This window comes from Patella vulgata, chromosome 4 (genome assembly GCF_932274485.2).
Source record: "Patella vulgata chromosome 4, xgPatVulg1.2, whole genome shotgun sequence".
NCBI lineage: Eukaryota > Metazoa > Mollusca > Gastropoda > Patellidae > Patella > Patella vulgata.
The window spans coordinates 71,243,681-71,264,876 of NC_065882.2; the positions used below are offsets into that span (position 1 = coordinate 71,243,681).

Sequence of the window (21,196 nt, forward strand, 5' to 3'; positions counted from 1 at the left end):
TATTGGAAAATTATATCTACACATACTTATATATTTTGGGGGGACCGGGGAGTAGGAGTCAATGATATATTTGACAAGTCAATTAACAAGAAGTTGATAAAAAGAAAAAAAGTAATCCCACTGTGTTAATTCAATAATTTCCTTTCTTTATCTGATTTTCCAGCTCTAATCTGTATTTAAACAAGAATAAATACATTTCTTCTCATTTTGACAACTATTCTTTAGTAAAGCTTGAATTATTATATTAAAGTTACAATTTCAGATTTTTAAGTTATATTTTTAAAATGTATTAAAATATAGTCCTAAAATATATGGTATCTATAAACAGTCCTACCTTGTTAAAGAATAATCCTATTAATCCTATAATTCACTAATGCCAGTTGAGAAATTGGCAAAAATATCATTTTCAACTTCAAATTCAAACGTTTGAAGATAGCTATTCCATGGTGGGGAATTGGAAAACAAGGGAGGTAATTGTGTTATTATTTTCGGTGTGGAGATTTTTAAGTGTGAGAAAGATAACCTATGATCGCATAATAGTGAGTTGACAACCTATTGAGCAAAAGACATAGAAATAATTATGTTTTGACTTTCTTAGAAAGTATGAAATTGTAACTTTAACAAAACCTTAATCTTAACTCCAAATTTACTACAGCATCTAATTACACAAAATCTTTGGTATCTAGACTCAGTATAACCCTAAAGCTATATTACTCAGACTAATGAAAAACTATTGTTTCATTATTAGCTCGAACGATTAAAAAATTGGAATGATGATACACAGGTGAGAGTTTATATGTAGTAGCATGCGTTGTTAATGTTTTTGTCTACATGTTGATAATTCATAGCATGACTGTGTGTATATCTTGGAACTCTATAATATTCATCGATTTATAAGGACAGTCATAGATCTGTAATGATGGTCCTACTTTCTTGTAATTTACTGGCGATTGTCCCTTCCTACATCCCAATTAATTATCTTGTTCAAATCAAGTGAAATGCATTTTTTGGCAAGCTAATATACTCTTTCTTGGCAAGCTTTACTTTTTCTCTCTATTACAAATGTGTGTGTGTAGAAATTTAAATTGATTTATGGCTTATATTGAGTCATTTTACTCTATCTGCTAGTATGAGTTTTGAGTGTTCCGTCTCATCTTTTATCATAAACTTATGTTAATCTCAAATTATTGATGTTATATAATTTCAGTATTTTGGGCTGGAAAAGTTTTTTTTTTTCTGTTTATAAATTATTTTCTGCTCTGTTCAAATTATAAAGGCTGATGTGAGCTAGCATGATTAAATGATTTTCCATTTATTTGTTACCAATGAAAAATATGGCCTTTTCAAATTAAACTTCCAAATTAGAAATTGTAGAGTTTTGAATTATGAATCAGATAAAAAGTACATCAAATGACTGGGTGACAAGTTTACATCTAATGAACTTTATTCCAGGACATTTCAATACATTACAAAACTGGATAATATGTTGATGTCTTGTTCAGTTCTTGTGCATGGTTTTTGAAATTGAAGGGGAAAGTTGAAAAGTTATTTTGTTTACATATTGTTTTGTGCACTAACAAATGCCTGTATTATTTGTTTTACTAATCTATTTAGGAAGATGATATTAAAAAGGAGGAACCGACCAAGGAGACACCAGTTAACAAAAAAGCATCAAAGCAAGATGTAGGCACATGTGACGTTTAATGTTTCCCTGCACTTAAACTTAATACACTTTGTGTCATGTTGTGATGTTTGCCTGTAATATTAATTGATGTCAGTCTCTTTATCTTATTATAGAACTGTCTTCCCAACTTATACTTATCTTAGAACATGAAGTTCAAATGCATGTGTCACAGGCAAAATATGATTACTGTATTCTTCGGTATATTAGGCGCATGTCTTGATAAGGCTCAGGGTGAGTTTGGCAGAGGTGAACCAGGAAAAAAATAAAAGCGCATGGTTTAGGTGCACCCTTATACAGCGTCTTGTGAAACACATGCCATACCAAACATGTCCCAATTACACCCTTCTCTTTTCATTAATATTTTAAATTATTTACATACAAAAGTTTGGGCTTTTAATTAGGTGACTGAGATTCATTGTTTGATTGTAAATAACAACTTAGTTCTGTATATATGCTTCTTCATGTTTACCCACCACTGCTAAAGAGTTCTGACAGTTTTTTATTAAAACTTGTCTTTCGATATTATTGTATTAAAGATACATTATGGGAGATTTTTATAGAGAGTTGGCCATTCTTGCTATAACAGTTCAAAAGTAGATGATGAAAGAAGAATATATTGAAAAATTCAGTCAAATTACTTTATTCTGAACATAGTTATCATCATTGTAATATTTGCCGAGAAATGGTAGCGAAATGTGTCTTCACCTTCGCCGATCGTTTGATTGACAGGCGTTAACTCCACCTACATATCTCGATTATCAAGTAAAGTTTTCAATGGCATACGGAAACGCTTTACAGCGGCCTCGCTAAGTACACTCTATCATTTAGCCTCTATCTAACTGACATATTTTCATCAGGTTACCCCTTATTTGATTTAATCAATTAGTGAAATCCTATTTAAATCCGAGCTGTAGCCGAGCCATCCGTGGGTCTACAGAGTTGATTTTGGTCTTGTTGTTTAAATAAAGATCTAATTTATAATTTCTATAACATCTGAAGCCTAAATTAAGACTTGCAATAATCAGATTTAGCTCTTGCATAATGCATGTTTAATGGAGTGATCATCTGATTAAACAGATTTAGATAGTTCTACATGTTGTAAAGAATTTTGTTAGTCCCAAGAAGATGGTCTCGTGTTGCTTAGAACTTAATTTATCTCTTCCTCTGAAAAAATCTATTCACACCAGTAAAAGTTGTCTTTCAAATGAAGTATTTGTACTGTATTGACCTATCCTTATATAGTTTATTTTGTGTTGGTGTTATTATCAATAGATATCCATTTTATTGTGTGTTTTTTTTTTCAATATATCTATACAATATAAGGTTACTGGTTACTAATTTCATAAATATCTTGTTTATATACAACCGAGCGACCGTAGGTGGTTTATTTTATGTTAAAATTATTATCGTTTTATATGTGGTATGTGTATATGTTTTATTTACAGATCATATTCATAACATACATTTTTTTAATTCCACCTTTAGAAATGAAAAATTTAAAAATCGGAACATTTTAACCACGATTCATATGATTAAAACAAAATCATAAATGTTTGTAAGTTATTTACCTTTAGGAAATTTATGAATATTGTTTTATCTCTATGTTTACAGAAGCACTTACCACCTCATGGACCAGCAGCACATGCTCCTGTATATCATGATTATCCTCCAAGAGGAATTAAAGACGCTCCGGCATATCTCCCTGATGCCAATAAACATCGTTTTTATGCTTCATTACCTGTTGGTAAGTATTATTTATAACAACTGGAAGACGGTTATTCAAAATCTTTCTTATTCAAAATCTTACTTCTGAATAGTATTTCACACCAAATCCCCCAAATCCAGAGTCATTTTTCAGCATTGTTTGGCATTTCAGTGCAAATGAACATTTAGAGCTCCTAAAAGAACTATTGACACCTGATTTCTGTCCAAGAGGTTCCTCCTTTTTTTATGCAAATGAGGGCTGTTGAGTGGCCGAATGGTCTAATCTGTGCACTTTAGATCATCAGGTTTTTCATTGAGTCAAGTGGCGTGGTTTAGATCCTACACTTGTATGTAACAAGGAGTAAGGTCACCTACCTAACCTCATGGGTGCTCCCTGGGTCCTCCGTTTACCCCCATGGCTAAAGACACTAGCAAGCATATTATTGAAATGAATTATTGTACCATATGTTAGTCTTAAAATTACCTAGTTTGTGTTGAGGTTAAACCATCCTTGTCTCCTTACTCATGCAAGTGTCAATTTTCTTGCCAATGCTCATTACTGCAGGTTAGATTTGATATAAATAATAGATAGAGCATGGTCTAGTATTTGATTATTGTTCTCAGAATTATGTCATGTTACAGTGATGATATTAGTTGAAATGTTGGTATCAGGTTTGGAAATAATGGTTTAAGATGCACCTGACAAATTGTCAGGCACTAATGAAATAGTATCTGACATTTTCGACTTAGTGCCCGGCATGAATTAATAATATCAATAAAAAAGACAAATCAGTGCCAGACAAAATGACAGGCACCAAAGGTTTAGTGCCTGACAAAGCCTGAATCTTTGCCTGACATTGTCTGTGACAGGTGCCTTATTTCCAGGCTTGTTTGGTATTATGGTTAATGGTAAGCCATGCTAAAAAGCAACGAGGGACAATATTACATGGCTATGAATAAATTTATGTTATTTGATTTGTTCTGTTAGATATCTGTTCGAGATAATCAGGTCATTATTTTCAGGTACAGTAACATTTGAAATGAAAGAAGTTTGTGAAATGTAAATATACATAGTGTTTTTTTTATAAACAGGTGAAGGGGAATCCCAGAAAGAATTACAGAAAAGAAAAGATGCATATAAAAAAGAATTAGAAAGACAGATGCAAGAAGCTGAAGAAGCTAGAAAAAAGTAAGCTTAAGAGATGGATGGGGGGGTAAATATCAGAATGGTTGAACCCATACTATATAAGACCAATTATTTACTGTATGCAAGTAGTTGGTTAAATTTCCGATTCTTATGTATGGAAATAGGAATATATGCCTAACAGTGATCCCAAACTGTTCTGTTTAGTGTTAAATAAGAGCAGCGATTCTCAACCGCGAGATCTTTCTAAGTGTGCTGTGAAATTTCGAACGGCACACTCAGTAAATGCGAAAAACCATGTGATCCCAAATGAGTAGTAACTGGTGTTTACGTGTAAGTTCATAGTTGTATTTTTCTTTATTTGGTTTAGTCATTCTATATATATTGTCTATGACTAGTCTGTGTCTACGGTTGTATGCCGTCTTTGACTTGACATGATTTTATTTTGCAAAATTCAAATATTTTTCATATATATTTAGCCGTGTGTGCTGCTATTTTTTCATGTGTTCCTAGGTCTGGCGTTGCCAAAAAAGTTTGAGAACCACTGAATAGTTAAAGAGTTAAAAATCATTTTCCTTTGTCTCTCTTTTTAAGAAAATGTTAATGGTTCATACATTTTTGAAGTTGAATCTTCCAATCTTGATATCTATGAATCTGTTAAACGATGAAAGAAAATAAAGTGCAAGGGATGAAATATGTGGCTTTTTTGAATGTGACAATTAATTATATTTTATTTTGATTTAGAAATAGAGTAGTAGAACCTCCTCAAGCTGAGGTTGCAAAACAGCAACAGCCAGTTCAACCAAGGGTAATTGTTATTCCTAATGTCCAAAAACAACCTGAAGTTATACAAGCTGCTGCACAGCAACAATATCAATTAGCAACAGGTGGTGATAGGTTAAGGTGAGTAGACCTTCAGTTTATCAACATACATTTCTGGTTTGCAAGATACTAAAGATGGGTTCGCCTGTCCAACCTTGTGGGTTTTCTCCATGCCCTCTGGGTTTCCTCCCACTGCTAAAGACCCCTAAACACAAGAAAATTATTGAAATAAAATTGTACCATATGTTAGTCCCGATATGACCTAGTTTGTGTCGAGTGGACGTTTAACCCCATTTCTCTCTCTCTCCCTCACTAGAGGCGGGAAGTAACAATTTCACTAACAAGGAATGATAAAAATTGCATATTGAAAATTGCCAGTTGTAGATTAGACAGGGGAGGGGGGGGGGGGGTTGCCGAATGGATATAAGGTCTGTCATTGAGTCAAGTGGTGTGATTTCGAATCCCCACTTGTACGTGACAAGGAGTAGGGTTGTCTGTCCAACCTCGTGGGTTTCCTCCAGATACTCCGGTTTCCTCCCACTGCTAAAGACCCCTGTGCTCAAGCAGATTATTGTAATAAGATTGAACCATATTGTGTTAGTCCCGATATGACCTAGTTTGTGTCGAGTGGAGGTTATGTTAAACTCTCTCTCTTTCTCTGTCTCTCTCTCTCTCTATTTAAATGTTGAGAATATGATGTAATACTGATATAATACCAAAATGATCCCAGTCCCTACAGAACATTGTAATGTTACTTTACTTTTCACCCAGTCTTAATGTGTGTTTGTTTTTTTTATAGTCCAAGAGCTGAAATGTTGCTGGGAAGAACTCGTGATCTGGAGAGGTTGGAGAGAAGACTGAAAAAAATTGAACATCAACAGCATGGAATTTCACAGTTAGATTTAGCAGAACTAGATTTTATGTCACACCGTGATCCAAGAAAACAGATGCATCAACCAAGTCATGGAACAACTGGTATACTAGAACAAGGCTTTGATAGATTGTTAGATCCACCCAAAGCTGTTGCCAAACCCCCAATTGGTCTTGCTTATCAGCCATCGTGAGTGTTTTTTTATGGACAATTTTTATTAGTCTTATTCATTTAATTTTTTGTTTAATATACTTTTAAATCATGTACGATTATACGATTGACGATACAGAGAGAATTGTTTGACATTTTTCTGCACCACATTGTAATTTAACATACCGATTCTTATCATTCAGTGTGTAAGAGTTTCATTGATATCAGCTAATGACAGGCCAAATGATTATGAATTTACGGTTCTACTGTCTGAACCATCGTAAATTTTAAACGGATTTCTTCGCTTATGAACAAACTACTTAACTTTGGTTATTATAAACTTACCAGTGTGTTTGAAATCAACTCCAGTTAAATAATTTCATTGCACAACTAAATATCCCAACGATTAAAAAGAGTTCTCTCTTGAAACATTTGACTTATTTAGTTGTATTTTCAACTGAGTTCAAAACAACTTGCTTTCGTCACATGTTGGGCCAAACCAATGCTGCTGTTGCGGGGGTGATTAATTAATTTTGACAGATAGTTTGACAACCACATGTTGCAATCAAAACATAGCGCGATCATTGCGATCGTTTGAGTTTGGGCTACGAAAATATTGTCTGAAGGCAATTATATAATAGATTTATATTGAAACAATTGATTGCCAGTCAATCAAATTTTATAAACAATGAAAATATCACTGATTGCACGGATACTCGTAAAAATAAAGTCAATATTTCCTATCTTCTTTATGTTATTAATTATGTAACAAGGATCATAAGCTCACCTCCGAAATTTCCAAGTGTATTGTCATTTTTTCGATCAAATAATAACCGCTTCATTAACATCTATAAGCGTGTAGCGGCAGCCCTAAAACGTAGTGCCTATTGGGAGGGTTTATAATTATTATCACACAATCACCCCATAATTGTAAATACCCAGTATACATATGTTAAATCTATATATTATCGTTTTGTATATCATATTAAAGATAATCATGGGTAATTTTGTTTGTTCAAAAGAAAATTACTCCATCCGAGTCTCTAATCCAATAATTAAAATAAAATATTTCAAAAGGTAAAGTTATAACTTTTGCACAGATTTTACTACAATGTAAAAGCCGATAAAAAAAATAATGGAATACGGGCAGTTATGTTTGTAAACCCTCAAACCCAATGCCGAGCCGAGAGTTAAGCTTATTCTTAAACCATGCTTAAATTGTCGTAAAAGTACCGGAAACCGTTTTGATTTGCCATGCTGTCACCCCTTTATACGAAATGATATATCCCGAAGAGTGACGTAATCAACTTCCATTTTGGTATTTTTCTGTGTCAGAAGTTCGTGGGATTTCAATTTTTCAAGATCGAATTGTTTTTATTCGTTGGGATATTTAGTTGTGCAATGAATTTTATTTAACGAGAGTTGATTTCAAACACACAGGTAAGTTTATAATAACCAAAGTTAACTTGTTTGTTCATAATCAAGAAAATCCGTTTAAAATTTACGATGGTTCAGACAGTAGGTTTAATCCTTGTGTTAGCTGAGGACATCATCTAGTCGTTTGGATGGGATGAAAAACCGATGTACACATTGGCTTGCACGTGAAAAAAAAAACCCTTGACAATTGGAAATAGATGAATAGTAGTTGGAATCGCCACTTTTGTGATAAAATTTTCCCCATAGCACATACTACATAGTAGGACATTAAACCCCATTTCATTTCATTATAGATTGATTGCTACATTAACTAGACTCCCAAAATTGCCCACAAAATGGAAACCCTGTTTACCAACACAGACCATTTAAAAGGGGGGGTTGGGTGGCCGAATGGTTAGCACGTGCGTGCTGTATCATACGGCCTGTCATTGAGTCAACTGGCGTGGTTTCGAATCCCCGGTTGTACGTGACAAGGAGTAGGGTCGCCTGTCCAACCTCGTGGGTTTTCTCCGGGTGCTCCGGTTTCCTCCCACTGCTAAAGACCCCTACGCGCAAGCGAATTAATGAAATAGAATTAAACCATATGTTAGTCCCGAAATGACCTAGTTTGTGTCGAGTGGACGTTAAACCCCATCTCTCTCTCTCTCTCTCCATTTAAAAGTCAATCATTCATATGATGTGACCTCCTGTTAAATTAATGTGCATTTAATTGACATAGGATTAATTATAATCAGATTGATATTACTTCTAAAACTGTATTTCATATGTGTTTTTTTTTTTTGTGTGTTCCAGGACATATGTAACAGGAGGTCAAAATTTTGATAAATTTAATTCAATAGATCAAGTTTATCAGTATTATGGTGCACAAAATCCATTGGACATTCCTGTTGCAGCTCCAGCACCTAATTATGGTATGTATTCATGTAATTGTATATTAAATACAGCTTCGACTATTGTTTAGATTAGCTATATGTGGAGATGGGTGCATTGTACGAGGTAAGGTATATGCTCTTTCAAGAAAATCCAAAACAAAATATTTTGAAAATTCACCTAACTGTTGACACAGAGTTAGCATGATGAGTTTGATGGCCATGTTCAGTTGACGGCCTGGTTTCTAGGAGGATGGTGGTGGTGTGTGAGGTTTGACTCTATTGGTGATCCGATAATAATTCTGTTGGGAGAGATCCTATATGAGGCTGTCTTTGTACATGTAAGTTGAGTGGAATCCTGTCATAGCTACTGTTGGATTTTATGATTTTTAGATCGACTTTTGCTTGATTGTCTATTTTAATTTTGGTTTAATTTTGGTTTAGGTGTTGCACCAGCTGTGGTTCCTAGTGGAGGTGTTATTGTTGATAATTATAGAGCTATGGGTGGAGGTGGTGGAGGAGGAGGAGGGGGATATGTTTCACCTACAATGGCATATAATGAGTAAGTATCATCGTTGATTCAATTTATTTTATCACTCAATAATACATTCTACAGTAGATATCGCTTGTGTGGTAAATTTCATAATCTACTGGTCAATCAAAAAGGAACTACTTTTTTTTTATTTTCAAAGAACAATTCATTTTTATTAAAGAAGGAACTATTTTTATTTAATTGACTTCCATGGAAACACTGGGTCAATATAAAGCACTTTGCAATGCTTGAATTGCTGTCAAAAAATGATGTATCACTGTGCCGTAATCTAATCAGGTTCAGTAAATATGAAATCTATAGCAAAGAATTATATTATTTATTTGTGCATGCAAGAAAGGATTGAGTGATAAATAAAATCTCCTACTCGTCTTTTTTGATATAAAAAAATATCAACACTTGTCGATAAAGTAAAAAAAAACGAGGAATAATGCTTGAAGGAGTAATTAGTTTTTATAGGATCAATAAACTGAGCAAATGTTTTATATATTTTTAGTCTACGAGGAGTAGGAGATGCAGACCCTAATGACGGCACAGAAGCAGAACGTAAAGCCAAACGTGCTCAAGCTCAAATCTATCAACGAGAATTAGAAAGACAGGTCTGTACTGGTAGTAACTTCATATTTTAAAAAACCTAATCTGAATCATATACCTATTACTAACACAACTATATATTGATTCATATACTATTCTCTTATTATATTACATGCAAGTTATATATGACTATCTTGTATGAGCTAAACCTCTGATAAATGTTAATAAAAGTTATTGAAACAAGGTTGATGTGATGTGTTATATAATTACTGATCTATGCTATTAAATTTTTATTTTGAAATATTTTAGTTTATTTCCAAATTTTAATTTTGTTTATGCTATAGACTTTAGCTGTTGATTGTATATATATTTCAACATGGGGACTATCTGTGGAAATGTTCAATTTACATTACCGGTAATATTTTTAACACAGTTCAAAGTGGTTTAGTTATTTTAAGCCATAGAAAAAAGAAATCAGTTGATCCTTGTTTGCGGTCCAAAAATTACTGCTTTGGTTTGAATTGCTAAATATCTATTGAATTAAATCATGTGATTTATGTACTACTAGAATAATTTAGGGAACTGTGCACGCAACCGTTCAACAATAAACCGAAAAGTTAGATCTAAAAATTGTAATTCAAAGTGATTTTTCATATCAGTTATATAATCATGTACGAACGTATATATAAGTAATATGATCTTCTTTGAGCGGCATTTAGCAATTGACATACGTAATACAAAAACATAATATGGAACACAATTACTATTCTATTTAAAGCGACGTTTCGTTGGAGGTTCTCTCAACGTTTTCAAGCAAAAGATAATGAAAATAATGTACAGAAGGTTTATATACAAAAACAAGTAACAACTAATTAATCTGAATTGATTTAATATGATAAATGGTTTCCCTATTGATTAAGATTAATTAGTTGTTACTTGTTTTTCTATATAAACCTTCTGTACATTATGTTCATTATCTTTTGCTTGAAAACGTTGAGAGAACCCCCAACGAAACGTCGCTTTAAATAGAATAGTAATTGTGTTCCATATTATGTTTTTGTATTAAGTAATATGATTATAATGTTTTATCATTTTAGATGGAGGAAAAGAAATATAAGAAATCTTTAGAAAAACAAGAGCGAGAAAGGTTTTATATTTGTTTTACATTTTTCATCATATGACTTTGATAGATATGCCCTTTTCACAAATTTTTATTAACACGTTAAAAGCGACATTATTATTATGTTTTTTTTTATATGAAATTTCATATGTTACCAGCGGTACATTTCACAGTTACATCATTTGATTACAAAATCATGATTAACATTCCAGATTGGATTTTGTTGAAGTTTTTCTGCTATCGATTTCCAATAATATTAATGAAATTGTCACACTTATATTACAAATAACATTAGAATTGTGACAATTTATATTTTTTTTTTAGATATGAGCGTAAATTAGAAGAAGACATCAAGAATTATAATCCCTACGGTCGAGGTGGGGCAGGTGCTCCTATGAAAGATGCCCAGGGCAATACTGTAGGTTAGTAGTGGGCCATAGTTGTCTCTTTTCAAAGTAACTTTCCGTTATATCCCTTCATGACTTGGTACTGTGTGATCATAGTGCACTAACAAATATTAATTTTTGTCCCCCACCTTTCGAAGACAGCAGGGGACTATTAAAATGGGTTTGTCTGTCTGTCTGTCTGTCCGTCACACTTTTTTGGACACAATAACTCTCTTTCTAATTGAGCTAGAATGTTTAAACTTGGTGTAGGTGTTTATTAGGTCAATGCCTTGATGGAGTTCGAAGATGAGCATTTTCTGCAGAGATAAGCAATTTGATGGTTGATGCTTTGGGACACGATAACTTTAGTTCTAATTAAGTGAGAGTGATGAAACTTGGTGTATAGTTTCATTACATCAATACCTTGACTAAGTTCGATAATGGGCATTTTTTAGGATCTAATTTCTTCTAGCTTAAGAATATTACATTCCAAGCATTTAGTATTTAGTCTAATGTTGTGAGATACAAAGATTTGACTCTTTTTCAAATGGATGATGATGATTGACATTTCTATTATTTTGATTCTTTATACTTTTAATTTAAATGTACAGCTGACTTGAGGGCTTTACAGAAAGGATACAGTCCCAGATATGATACAGGCTACGTTGATCCATATATTTCTCCACGAGGTGTAGCTCGTGCAGCCTCACCTAAAGATGATTTGATAAAAACTCCACCTGCCCAAACCACAGCACTTGGGGAAGCAACACACGCTAGAGGAGGTCATGGAATATTTGGCCATCCAAAGGTAAAATCAGCTGTCCTGGGTAATAACAGTGCATGTTAAATAAAGGGGTTAAAATGGAAAGAGAAAAAAAAGAAGGGTTGCATATTGTTAGTTAAGAAGACCATAATCAGCTTTGATGCCATCGGATGCTCTAGATTTTCAATGGATTTAAACACGATTGGCAGTTTATGATTTAATTAAAAAATGGATAATTGAGACTTTGTTCACTATCGTAACAGCGGTAGCAACTAGCAATGACAATTGATACTCCACTATTCTTCAAACAGCCCTAATGTCGCTCAATATATTGCCATTTCATTATCTAGTTTTTAACTATTTTAATGAGAATTGTCAGCTCTTTATCTATTTAAATCTTACATAATCCATCTTTAACATCTTTCCAAGAATGCATGTAAACATAGCCATAAAAATACATAAAAAAACTTCTATTTATATTAGACACTCATTGAAATAATTACTTAGCATAATGTATTGTAACCAGTGGTCATAACACAAATTCCAATGGATGAATTGCGGTCAATTATATCCCAAGAATTAATTGTTGTAAAAAACAAATTATTATTTTTTCTTATTTTTTTTTTTAGACAGAAGCCGAGAAAACTCAGGCTGATCGTTATAAAGAAGAATTAAAAAGACAGGTGAGATTTTTAAACATTGATTATTCAGACTTCGCCTAGTCAGTGGTGTTGTCTATTACCAAATTTTGTAGGCATAGCCTGACAGATTGTTGTTAGTTGTTAACGTGACAGGAAGTAGGTCCGTCTGTCCAACCTCGTGGGTTTTCTCCGGGTCCGCCAGTTTCCTCCCACTGCTAAAGACCCCTACGTGCAAGCAAGTTATTGAAATAAAATAGAACCATATGTTAGTCCCTAAATGACATAGTTTGTGTCAAGTGGACATTACATCCCATCTCTCTCTCTCTCTCTCTCTCTCTCTCTCTGTCTTACTTACTCTTCCCTTCTGCTTGATAATATTAGTTTTCCTGACTGATTCCTTTAAGATTTTAGTATGTTAATACAGAAGATACAAGGAAAGCCATGTTCAATATTGGTGGGTGGTGATATGTGTTTTGATTTAAACTTTTTTTGTCGCCAGATAGTATAAGTCTTTCTATTCTGTTAATTATAAGAGCTTTTTTCTTTTATGAAATTTAGGTGTAATATTTCTCTTGTTTGTATAATGAAATAGGATTTAAGCTATAATTTTTTTCAATTGGTTATTGTTTTTGTATATATTTTAATAGATTGATAGAAAGAAGCGAGATGCTGAAATGGAGAAAGAGAGAGAAAGGCGTGAAGAAGAGAAACAAAGTAAAATAGTCGAAGAACAGAGGAAAAAAATGCAGGAAGAATATGACGAAGAAAAAAGAAGAATTATGGCTAAAGAGGAAGAGGTAGAGTGAAATTCCAGCTAAATAAATTTAATATCCTTATGCTGCACAAAATGACTTTTCCGGATCTTCATACGCATATTTTATTTATAGTGTGAATTATGTCTATAGCTGTCTGCCTTTTTTATTTCATTCCCAGGTTGTAAGTGACAAGGGGTAGGGTCGCCTTTCCAAACTTGAGGGATTTTTCCCACTTCTAAAGACCCATACGCGCAAGTGAATTATTGAAATAAAATTGAACCATGTGTTAGTTCCGAAATGACCTAGTTTGTGTCGAGTGGACGTTAAACCCCATTTCTCTATCTCTCCCTTTTTTATTTCATTTTTTTAAATTTTTTTTACAGGCTCGACTTAGAAATGCAGAAATAATCAAAATGCAGGAAGACAGAAAAACAGATGAAGAAAGATTAAAAGGAGAATTAGAGAAAAAGAAACAAGATGAAGCTAGAATTGATTATGAAAGAGAGAGGTTGGCCAGGGAGGTAGGAAATTTCATCTAGATATACATTTTAAAATTGCTTCAAATTTATTTTATAAATATCATTTATCATTATCATTATTAAGATAATATATGCATGATTATATAGATAAATTCATATAGGTAGATATACATAAATACAAGCACTAAAATATATCAATATAACCATATTCATAGATCTTTATCTCTCTGAAATATAGAAATATCTTACTTTAATTAGCTATGCTTTATATTTATTTTCTTATAATATAGTTTAAATTAGCTGTAGATATTTTACTAATAACATTATTTACAGGAGAAGAGAGGGGAATCCCCACCAGTACCAGCCATCAAATCAAACAATCCGACCGATAAATCAGAAAAAACAGATGACAATAAAAATGATAAAATTCAAACAAAAAATGATAAAAATGAGAAACGGGTAATTGCAATATAACATACTTTGTGTGATCTTCCCCTTTGTGTGACTTGGAATCTACCCAAAAATATTTTGTTCATTCTTCCCGTATTTTTCATACGTTAAACCCCATTTCATTTCATTCCCCCAATTTATTGATGTATAGAAACAATCTCTTGGATAGAGAACTTTTCAGTTAACCTGGAAGAGCCTTCTAGGAATATTCTACTTCACAAAACAGTGATTGTTGATTTTGTTTAGAAGTCTAGATTGTAGAAACAGAATGCAGCATTGTACGACCTAAGCCTTGCATGTGATATGATAGAGAACATTTAGAAATAACATAATAGTTCTCTATAGCTAGTTAGATCAGATTTTAGTAATAGATTGTTTTAGATGCATTGAAATTGTGGAATGCATGTGGTTATGTGGAAGTACATAGATAGAATATATCACATATCTTCCTTTTTAACCTCACAGAGTTCGAAACTATTGAATATCTGTAATCTTAACATTATTTTTCAACTTCATCTTAATATTTGACCAATGTACCATGTTTCTTCCATTTTCATTTTCAGTCATCTTCAAATTCTGCTTCACCTAAACCTTCCTCGCCTGTCAATCAGTCTGTTGCCATAGAGACAGCCTCTAAATCTCCGCCCATTCCTGCTGTCAAGACAAACTTACAAGATACTAATGCTTCAACTTTGGTACTTTCCACTTTTCTTTTAATATTCACAAAAGAGCTAGTATTCAAATCCAGCCTAATCTTTTGTACCTTTAGAACTTTCAAGATTATATTACAAATCAATGAAGTTTTTCTAAATTATAATATGAAAATGTCTAATGAATGATACAGAAAATAGGCCTCAGTTTACTAGCTAGCTTGATGTATTATTTTCCTATTTCTATTTTTAGATTTATTTCACAATCTGTATATTATTAATACATATATTTATAATACATATATTTATAGTCTTCACAACCATTCCTTTTTTTTTTCCTAATTTGTCATTTATCTTACATAGCTTTTATTTATATATATATATATCTATGTATGCTAATTCTTTTATGTCTGCACCTGTTTTTTGTTGAAATTAAGTGGAAATGGAATTCAGACTGTTTAAAGATCTAGGCATGAATTACTTGTAGATTTTTTTTAGCGTTTCTGTATGAAAGATACTGTAGTATAATTAACTACAAGATGTTGAGACAAATCTAGCTATGTCTGAACAACATTCAAAACTTTCTGATTCCACTCCATTTGCTCACCACACACACAATTATTTTCTCTTCTGTTTATTATGTTTTATGTTATTTATGTTTTGTTTAGTATGCAGCACGAAACGATTCTCCTCTTATACCAACTTTACGACATAGAACAAACGAAGTTTACTTTGACGTAAGTTACACTGTGGACAATTAAGTTGTTCAAGTCAAATACAAAAATGTAATTTATATAATTATCATTAGGTCCATTTGAGTTCTGGTTAACTTATCTGGAAGAGAATAATTTTCAATCTTTTCAGAAAAAAAAAACCTTAGTATTTTCACTTCTATTTAACAAGTTATGACTTATATTGAAACTATAATTATTTGTATTTTTTTTATTACTCTTAAGCTTGTATTTTTATTGAATTTCTGATAAGAAGGAAGAATTATACATTTTTATTAAATAAAAACATATTGGAAAAAAGTGTCAAATTAGTAAAATTTAAAATTATTGTAACAATCTTTTATTATTTTCTTTTAGACTGAAACAGCACCTAGAAATAATAGTAAGTGAATGAATTTATTATTGCCATATTGATAGTAAAGTAGGCCTCAACATGTCAATTGTTTCTGATACCTAGATAAACGCTAATTCAGTGGTGACTTCAGAAGTTTTTGTCAGTGCGATTTTTTGTTGAATGAACTGGCTTGGGGCTTCCTACATTATAGCGGTCTCTGATTCGCTGTATAAAACTCAATTATTCTCAAATCAAGAGGTTAATTCAATATGCTATGATTTGTTGTGGACATATGTATTTTTACAAAATACAATGGAAGTTATCATTCATATTTTAACACTTTCAGGTGCTGATGTTTTGAATCAACTTGCCCATATGAGACGACAGTTACAAAGTGAACGAAAACGAGTAGAAAATATGTTGGAGGAAACAAGGGTAAATTTTATTTATATTTATATCTAACATTTATTGTGCCAGATGAACTTTAAACAATAATCCTGTTACAAGGTTACATAAACCACATTTGTCGCAAGAATATATAACACTTGAACATATAATGGAATTACAATTTTTATACGCCCACATTAATAATTACTTCCAGGGTTATGGCCCTTGATTACTTGAGAAATCTTGTGGATGCGCTAGAAGCTAAAGTTAATATTAATTTATACACAGTGTTTAAGGTCATGAGATGAACAATCAAATCAAATTTTAATGATTTCTGATAATTACTTAATGGGTTGTTGTTTCTCGTAATCAGATTTTAGTCTGTTGTAAATGTTTTCATTACTGACTAAAGCAAAAATATGCGACAAGCTGACAACCCTTTTTGACTGCCCGAATAACTAAGCTGCTGTGGTAGTATGTTTCCTTGCCTGGCAAATATTTATTCTGAATTAAATGCATAATAGTGGTGTTCTGTTCTAAAAATATTAATTTAAGTAAAGTATATCCAACATTGTACATGATAGAACTTTCTTCTAAATGTGGGTAGTTTATTTAGTATAATGTTCTATTTACTGAGCGAAGTATTAATGATGTTTTTATTTGTGTAGAATGAACCTGATGTGTATGATCCTAGATTAGTTAATAGAGTAGCTGTACCAGTACAACAAACACAACAATATCAGTAAGTTATATTATCTAAGGTTATCTTTTAACCAAATTATGTTGCTTTGGTTTCTAAAATCTAGGTCAAAATTAAATTATCAGCCATAATAATATGTCAGGGTGTAGAGAGTGTCTGGTACAATTTCAAGAGTTTGATTGGCTTACAAACTGTGGTTGTAATTGCTGCAATTAAGCAACCTCACAGATTTTCTCTGGGTCCTTAGGTTTCCTCCCACTGCTAAAGACCCCTATGCGCAAATGAATTATTGAATTAAAATTGAACCATGTTAGTCCTGAAATGATCTAGTTTGTGTCAAATGGATGTTTAATCCGATCTTATTTCGTATGTGACATAGTTTATAATTGAATTTTCAGGAAAACTGATATATTTGAAACAGCGCGCAACAGGAATGCAGTTCAGGTTCGTCGAGCACCAACAGCAGATCATGCAAATCCCAGTGTCTTACAAGAATTTGATCATCTTAAACATAAAGGTAAAATATTCAGATATTTTCTCTTTTTATTGGAAAACACTTTCAAATAAGTCTGTGTGCGTCATAATTATTGTCTTTTGACACTCTTTTGTTCAGTTTTTTCAACTACGAAAACTGTCTTTTTATCAAATATCATTTTTAATACTATGTTATTTTTCACAAATTCAGTTTTTTTATTTCATGTAAAAATTTCTATTGTCACTGCAATTCTTTTTTCCGAGCTGATCTTTCTAGATTTATTTGGATTGTTTTTTCTTGTATTTTTGATGTATGCACCACACTGATTATTATTTTTAGCGGACACAGATTCTAGAAAACAGTTCCGTAAATTATATCCTGTTGATCCACGAACACAGGAAGAACTTGAATCCCAACAAGCAGCATTACTCCGACAACAGGAACAAAGATTGATGGGATATGGACATTCTCCAAGTTAGTTTCAATCATTTCCTTAAAAGAGCAGGAAATAACATAAATAAAGATACTAGCATTAAATTTTAAAACTTCTGAAAGAAATGCTCAGAATAATTCTGGTTATTAAAATAGTTACCTATTTGAAACTCTAGATTCTTTCATTGTAGCACATTTGTTTTTATTTGTAACTTTTATGCAAGGTACTATCAGTATGCTAGTTTCTTTTGCAGCACTATTAGGGGATCACGTGGCTAAGTGATTAAGACGCTGGCTCGCTAGCCTGGAGGTCGGTTGTGTTCGATCCCTGCATTGGCCGAGAAAGTTCATCCAGATTTTCCGGCGTAGTTCCCCCTTGTCAGTGATGCAGGACGGAGGGCCTGACAAGGACAGCTGTCTAGTCCTTCGGATGAAACGAAAAACCGAGGTTCCCTGTATACATTGGAATGCACGTAAAAGATCACTTGGCAGTTGGAATTTGATATAAGAGTAGGCGATAGTGCCGCTGCCCAGGGAAAATTTCCCTCATAGCACACTGTATGGCGTATGCCCGTCTTCATTAGCCCAGTATAGGAGCAGAACAGTAGGACGTTAAACCCCATTTCATTTCATTTTTGCAGCACTATTATCTGTTGTTTGTTATCGTCATACTTTATATAGTATATAAGAACAAACGCAATCACATGCACTATAAAGCACGTTAGACCATGTATTATTAAGTATGGCCATTTAATATTTATTTATTTCTCGACACCCGATTATAATTCGTAAGACTTCTCTATAGTAGCACAATCTAAGTTACTTTTATCTATAGTAAATTTACTTATCTAAAATATCTGGTGCAAGTTTCATTTGGATATCAATCAATATCATCTCTTAATTGACTGGTATATTCTTTTGATTTTAAACTTGGAGTAAAGATGAAGGGAATGGTTTAAAGCTGATAGAAGCTTATGCGAAATATTCTTGAAATCCCCTTGCCAATCTGATAACAATATATTATCGATGTAAAGAAATGAGATTTTGATGTTTTAGAAATTCAATATTTGGTTCCAAACATATTAATTCTTGGTTATCAAGCTTTGTTAGCAAACAATTCATGGCTTTAATGTCAAATAACTTTTTGTATTGGCATGCACGTAAAAGATCCCTTGGAAGTTGGATTGCAACATAAGACTATGTCATAGCATTGCTGTCTGGGCAAAATTTCACTCATAGCTCACTGTTTGGCGTATGACTGTCTTCTTAGCCCAGTTGGAGTTGGACGTTGAACCGCATTTCATTTCCTTCATTACTCTCCAAGTTTTATATGTATATATATTTATTTTCTACCCAGCACATAGATATATGTTTAACAACCTGTATCTACCTTCAGGTGACACAGATACTATAGGAATTAATTCTACTAGCCCTCAAGCCATGCTTCATTCAAACAGTGCCTTTATAGGTTAGTTTATATACTCTTTCTCTTTAACTTCTCTCAGCACATAGATCATATACTTTCTTATAAATAGAAATTGTTATTTCCTAGACTATATACATTGCTTATTTCAAGTTCAAGCGCTTAGTGTTATTTATATGCATTCAAATCCTAAGTCAATAATGAACATAGCAAGGAAAGGAGTTATGCAGTTAACCTGTTTGAAACTTAATATGGATGACTGAAAGCCACCCTGATTTAGCCGTGGGTTTGTGGGCGAAAATTTTTAAATATATTCTCTTATAATATTACAAGCCACTTCAAGGTCAATCCTAACTTGAGAATAATTGTTTTGTTTTTTTTATAAACAGTATTTTATTCAGGGTATCTGATAAGTATTGAATTTTGAATTAAAATATTATTGACTACAGACATTGCTGGATTGGGATTGGGTAACAGGCTTAGCCTATGTAAAACCCCTTGGTAACATTTTATTGTATTCTACTAAGTTATATAGTTAATATCTACAGATCTCAGAAAGGAATGGGATTTGAGGACAGGCTTCGCCTATTGTATTATGAGTCATATATATAATATTTTATCTACAGATGTTGAAGGAATGGATAGAAATCTTTTCCCTGATGATTTTGACGATTTTCCAAAAAGGAATGATTCAGCCAGACAGAGAAGACGAGACAGAGACCAAGGTAGAAGTGTAAGTTGAAATTATCATATTATATTTAACAATAAACAAAGTAAAGCACAAAATCTGAATTTGATATGCCCTCATTTAATGTGGTAGCATATTGTTGTCATCCATGTTTGGTGTCTGTCACATTTTTTAGTAAACAAGTAGGGAACCACGGTGGCTAAGTGAGTAAGACATTGGCTCGTTACCATGGAGGTCGCAGGTTCACTCCCAGGTTTTGACCAAGACAGTCCATTGGGATTTTCCAGCGTGGTTTCCCCTTGTCATTGGTGTATGATGGAGGACCTGACAAAGACAGCTGTCTAGTTGTTCTGATGGTATTAAAAATCAATGTCCCGTGTACACATTGGCATGCACGTTAAAGATTCCTTGATAGTTGGAATATGATATAAGAGTAGACTGTATGGCTTATGCCCGTCTTCATTTGCCTAGTAGGAGCAGAACTGTGGTCGATGATTTATCTTAAATCATTTGTAGTTTAATTGCATTGTCCATAAAGATATGCCACATCTTGAATGTATGCCATAATCAAAACAATTCAGCTTGAGCGAAAAAATTGCTGGTTGTTTCCAATACCTGGCAAACTGTGTTTCTCAACTTAGTTGAAAGAAAACTAAACTGAAACTCAGCTTTACAATTCTCTGGTTTTAATTTATGTGACTGAGATATATATTCTATTTTATTATAGGACCCTGAGATTCCACGTAACTATAATCCTATGGGTTCTATCACTAGCCTGGACGTAGATAAAATATCAAGGAAAAATGAAGATAGATTACAACGACTCAAAGAATTACAAGGTGAGTTAGTAAAATTTCTAATAGGTCTACTACCAAATTTAGACAAGTTTCCCACAAGCTTTGTCAAGTTGCAGTCATTCTGGTCTCAAATGAAGAGAAGAGAATACTAGTGGTGATTAGACTGTGTATGATTCTAACACTATGGGCTGATAAAGCCATCTGTTGTATTAAGATACAT

General features: G+C 32.9%; 1 protein-coding gene across 4 annotated transcripts in view; it reads left to right on the forward strand.

The window, feature by feature from the left end:
- LOC126818460 (centrosome and spindle pole-associated protein 1) overlaps nt 1–21,196 on the forward strand; it is a 64,003-nt gene that overhangs the window by 39,462 nt on the left and 3,345 nt on the right. Inside the window, exons 26-50 of one of the 4 annotated variants that reach the window (XM_056100351.1) lie at nt 749–784; nt 1,615–1,683; nt 3,296–3,428; nt 4,481–4,577; nt 5,277–5,435; nt 6,154–6,414; nt 8,605–8,723; nt 9,126–9,243; nt 9,728–9,830; nt 10,863–10,912; nt 11,210–11,307; nt 11,883–12,079; nt 12,664–12,717; nt 13,323–13,472; nt 13,814–13,951; nt 14,243–14,368; nt 14,923–15,054; nt 16,098–16,122; nt 16,421–16,509; nt 17,130–17,203; nt 17,560–17,678; nt 17,976–18,110; nt 19,465–19,536; nt 20,118–20,224; nt 20,907–21,018. In XM_056100351.1, coding sequence (XP_055956326.1) covers nt 749–784; nt 1,615–1,683; nt 3,296–3,428; nt 4,481–4,577; nt 5,277–5,435; nt 6,154–6,414; nt 8,605–8,723; nt 9,126–9,243; nt 9,728–9,830; nt 10,863–10,912; nt 11,210–11,307; nt 11,883–12,079; nt 12,664–12,717; nt 13,323–13,472; nt 13,814–13,951; nt 14,243–14,368; nt 14,923–15,054; nt 16,098–16,122; nt 16,421–16,509; nt 17,130–17,203; nt 17,560–17,678; nt 17,976–18,110; nt 19,465–19,536; nt 20,118–20,224; nt 20,907–21,018 — 2,773 coding nt within the window. Of the gene's footprint in view, nt 1–748; nt 785–1,614; nt 1,684–3,295; nt 3,429–4,480; nt 4,578–5,276; nt 5,436–6,153; nt 6,415–8,604; nt 8,724–9,125; nt 9,244–9,727; nt 9,831–10,862; nt 10,913–11,209; nt 11,308–11,882; nt 12,080–12,663; nt 12,718–13,322; nt 13,473–13,813; nt 13,952–14,242; nt 14,369–14,922; nt 15,055–15,677; nt 15,747–16,097; nt 16,123–16,420; nt 16,510–17,129; nt 17,204–17,559; nt 17,679–17,975; nt 18,111–19,464; nt 19,537–20,117; nt 20,225–20,906; nt 21,019–21,196 lie in introns of all 4 variants that reach the window. The other 3 variants (XM_056100352.1, XM_056100353.1, XM_056100354.1) reach the window with 3 other exon arrangements.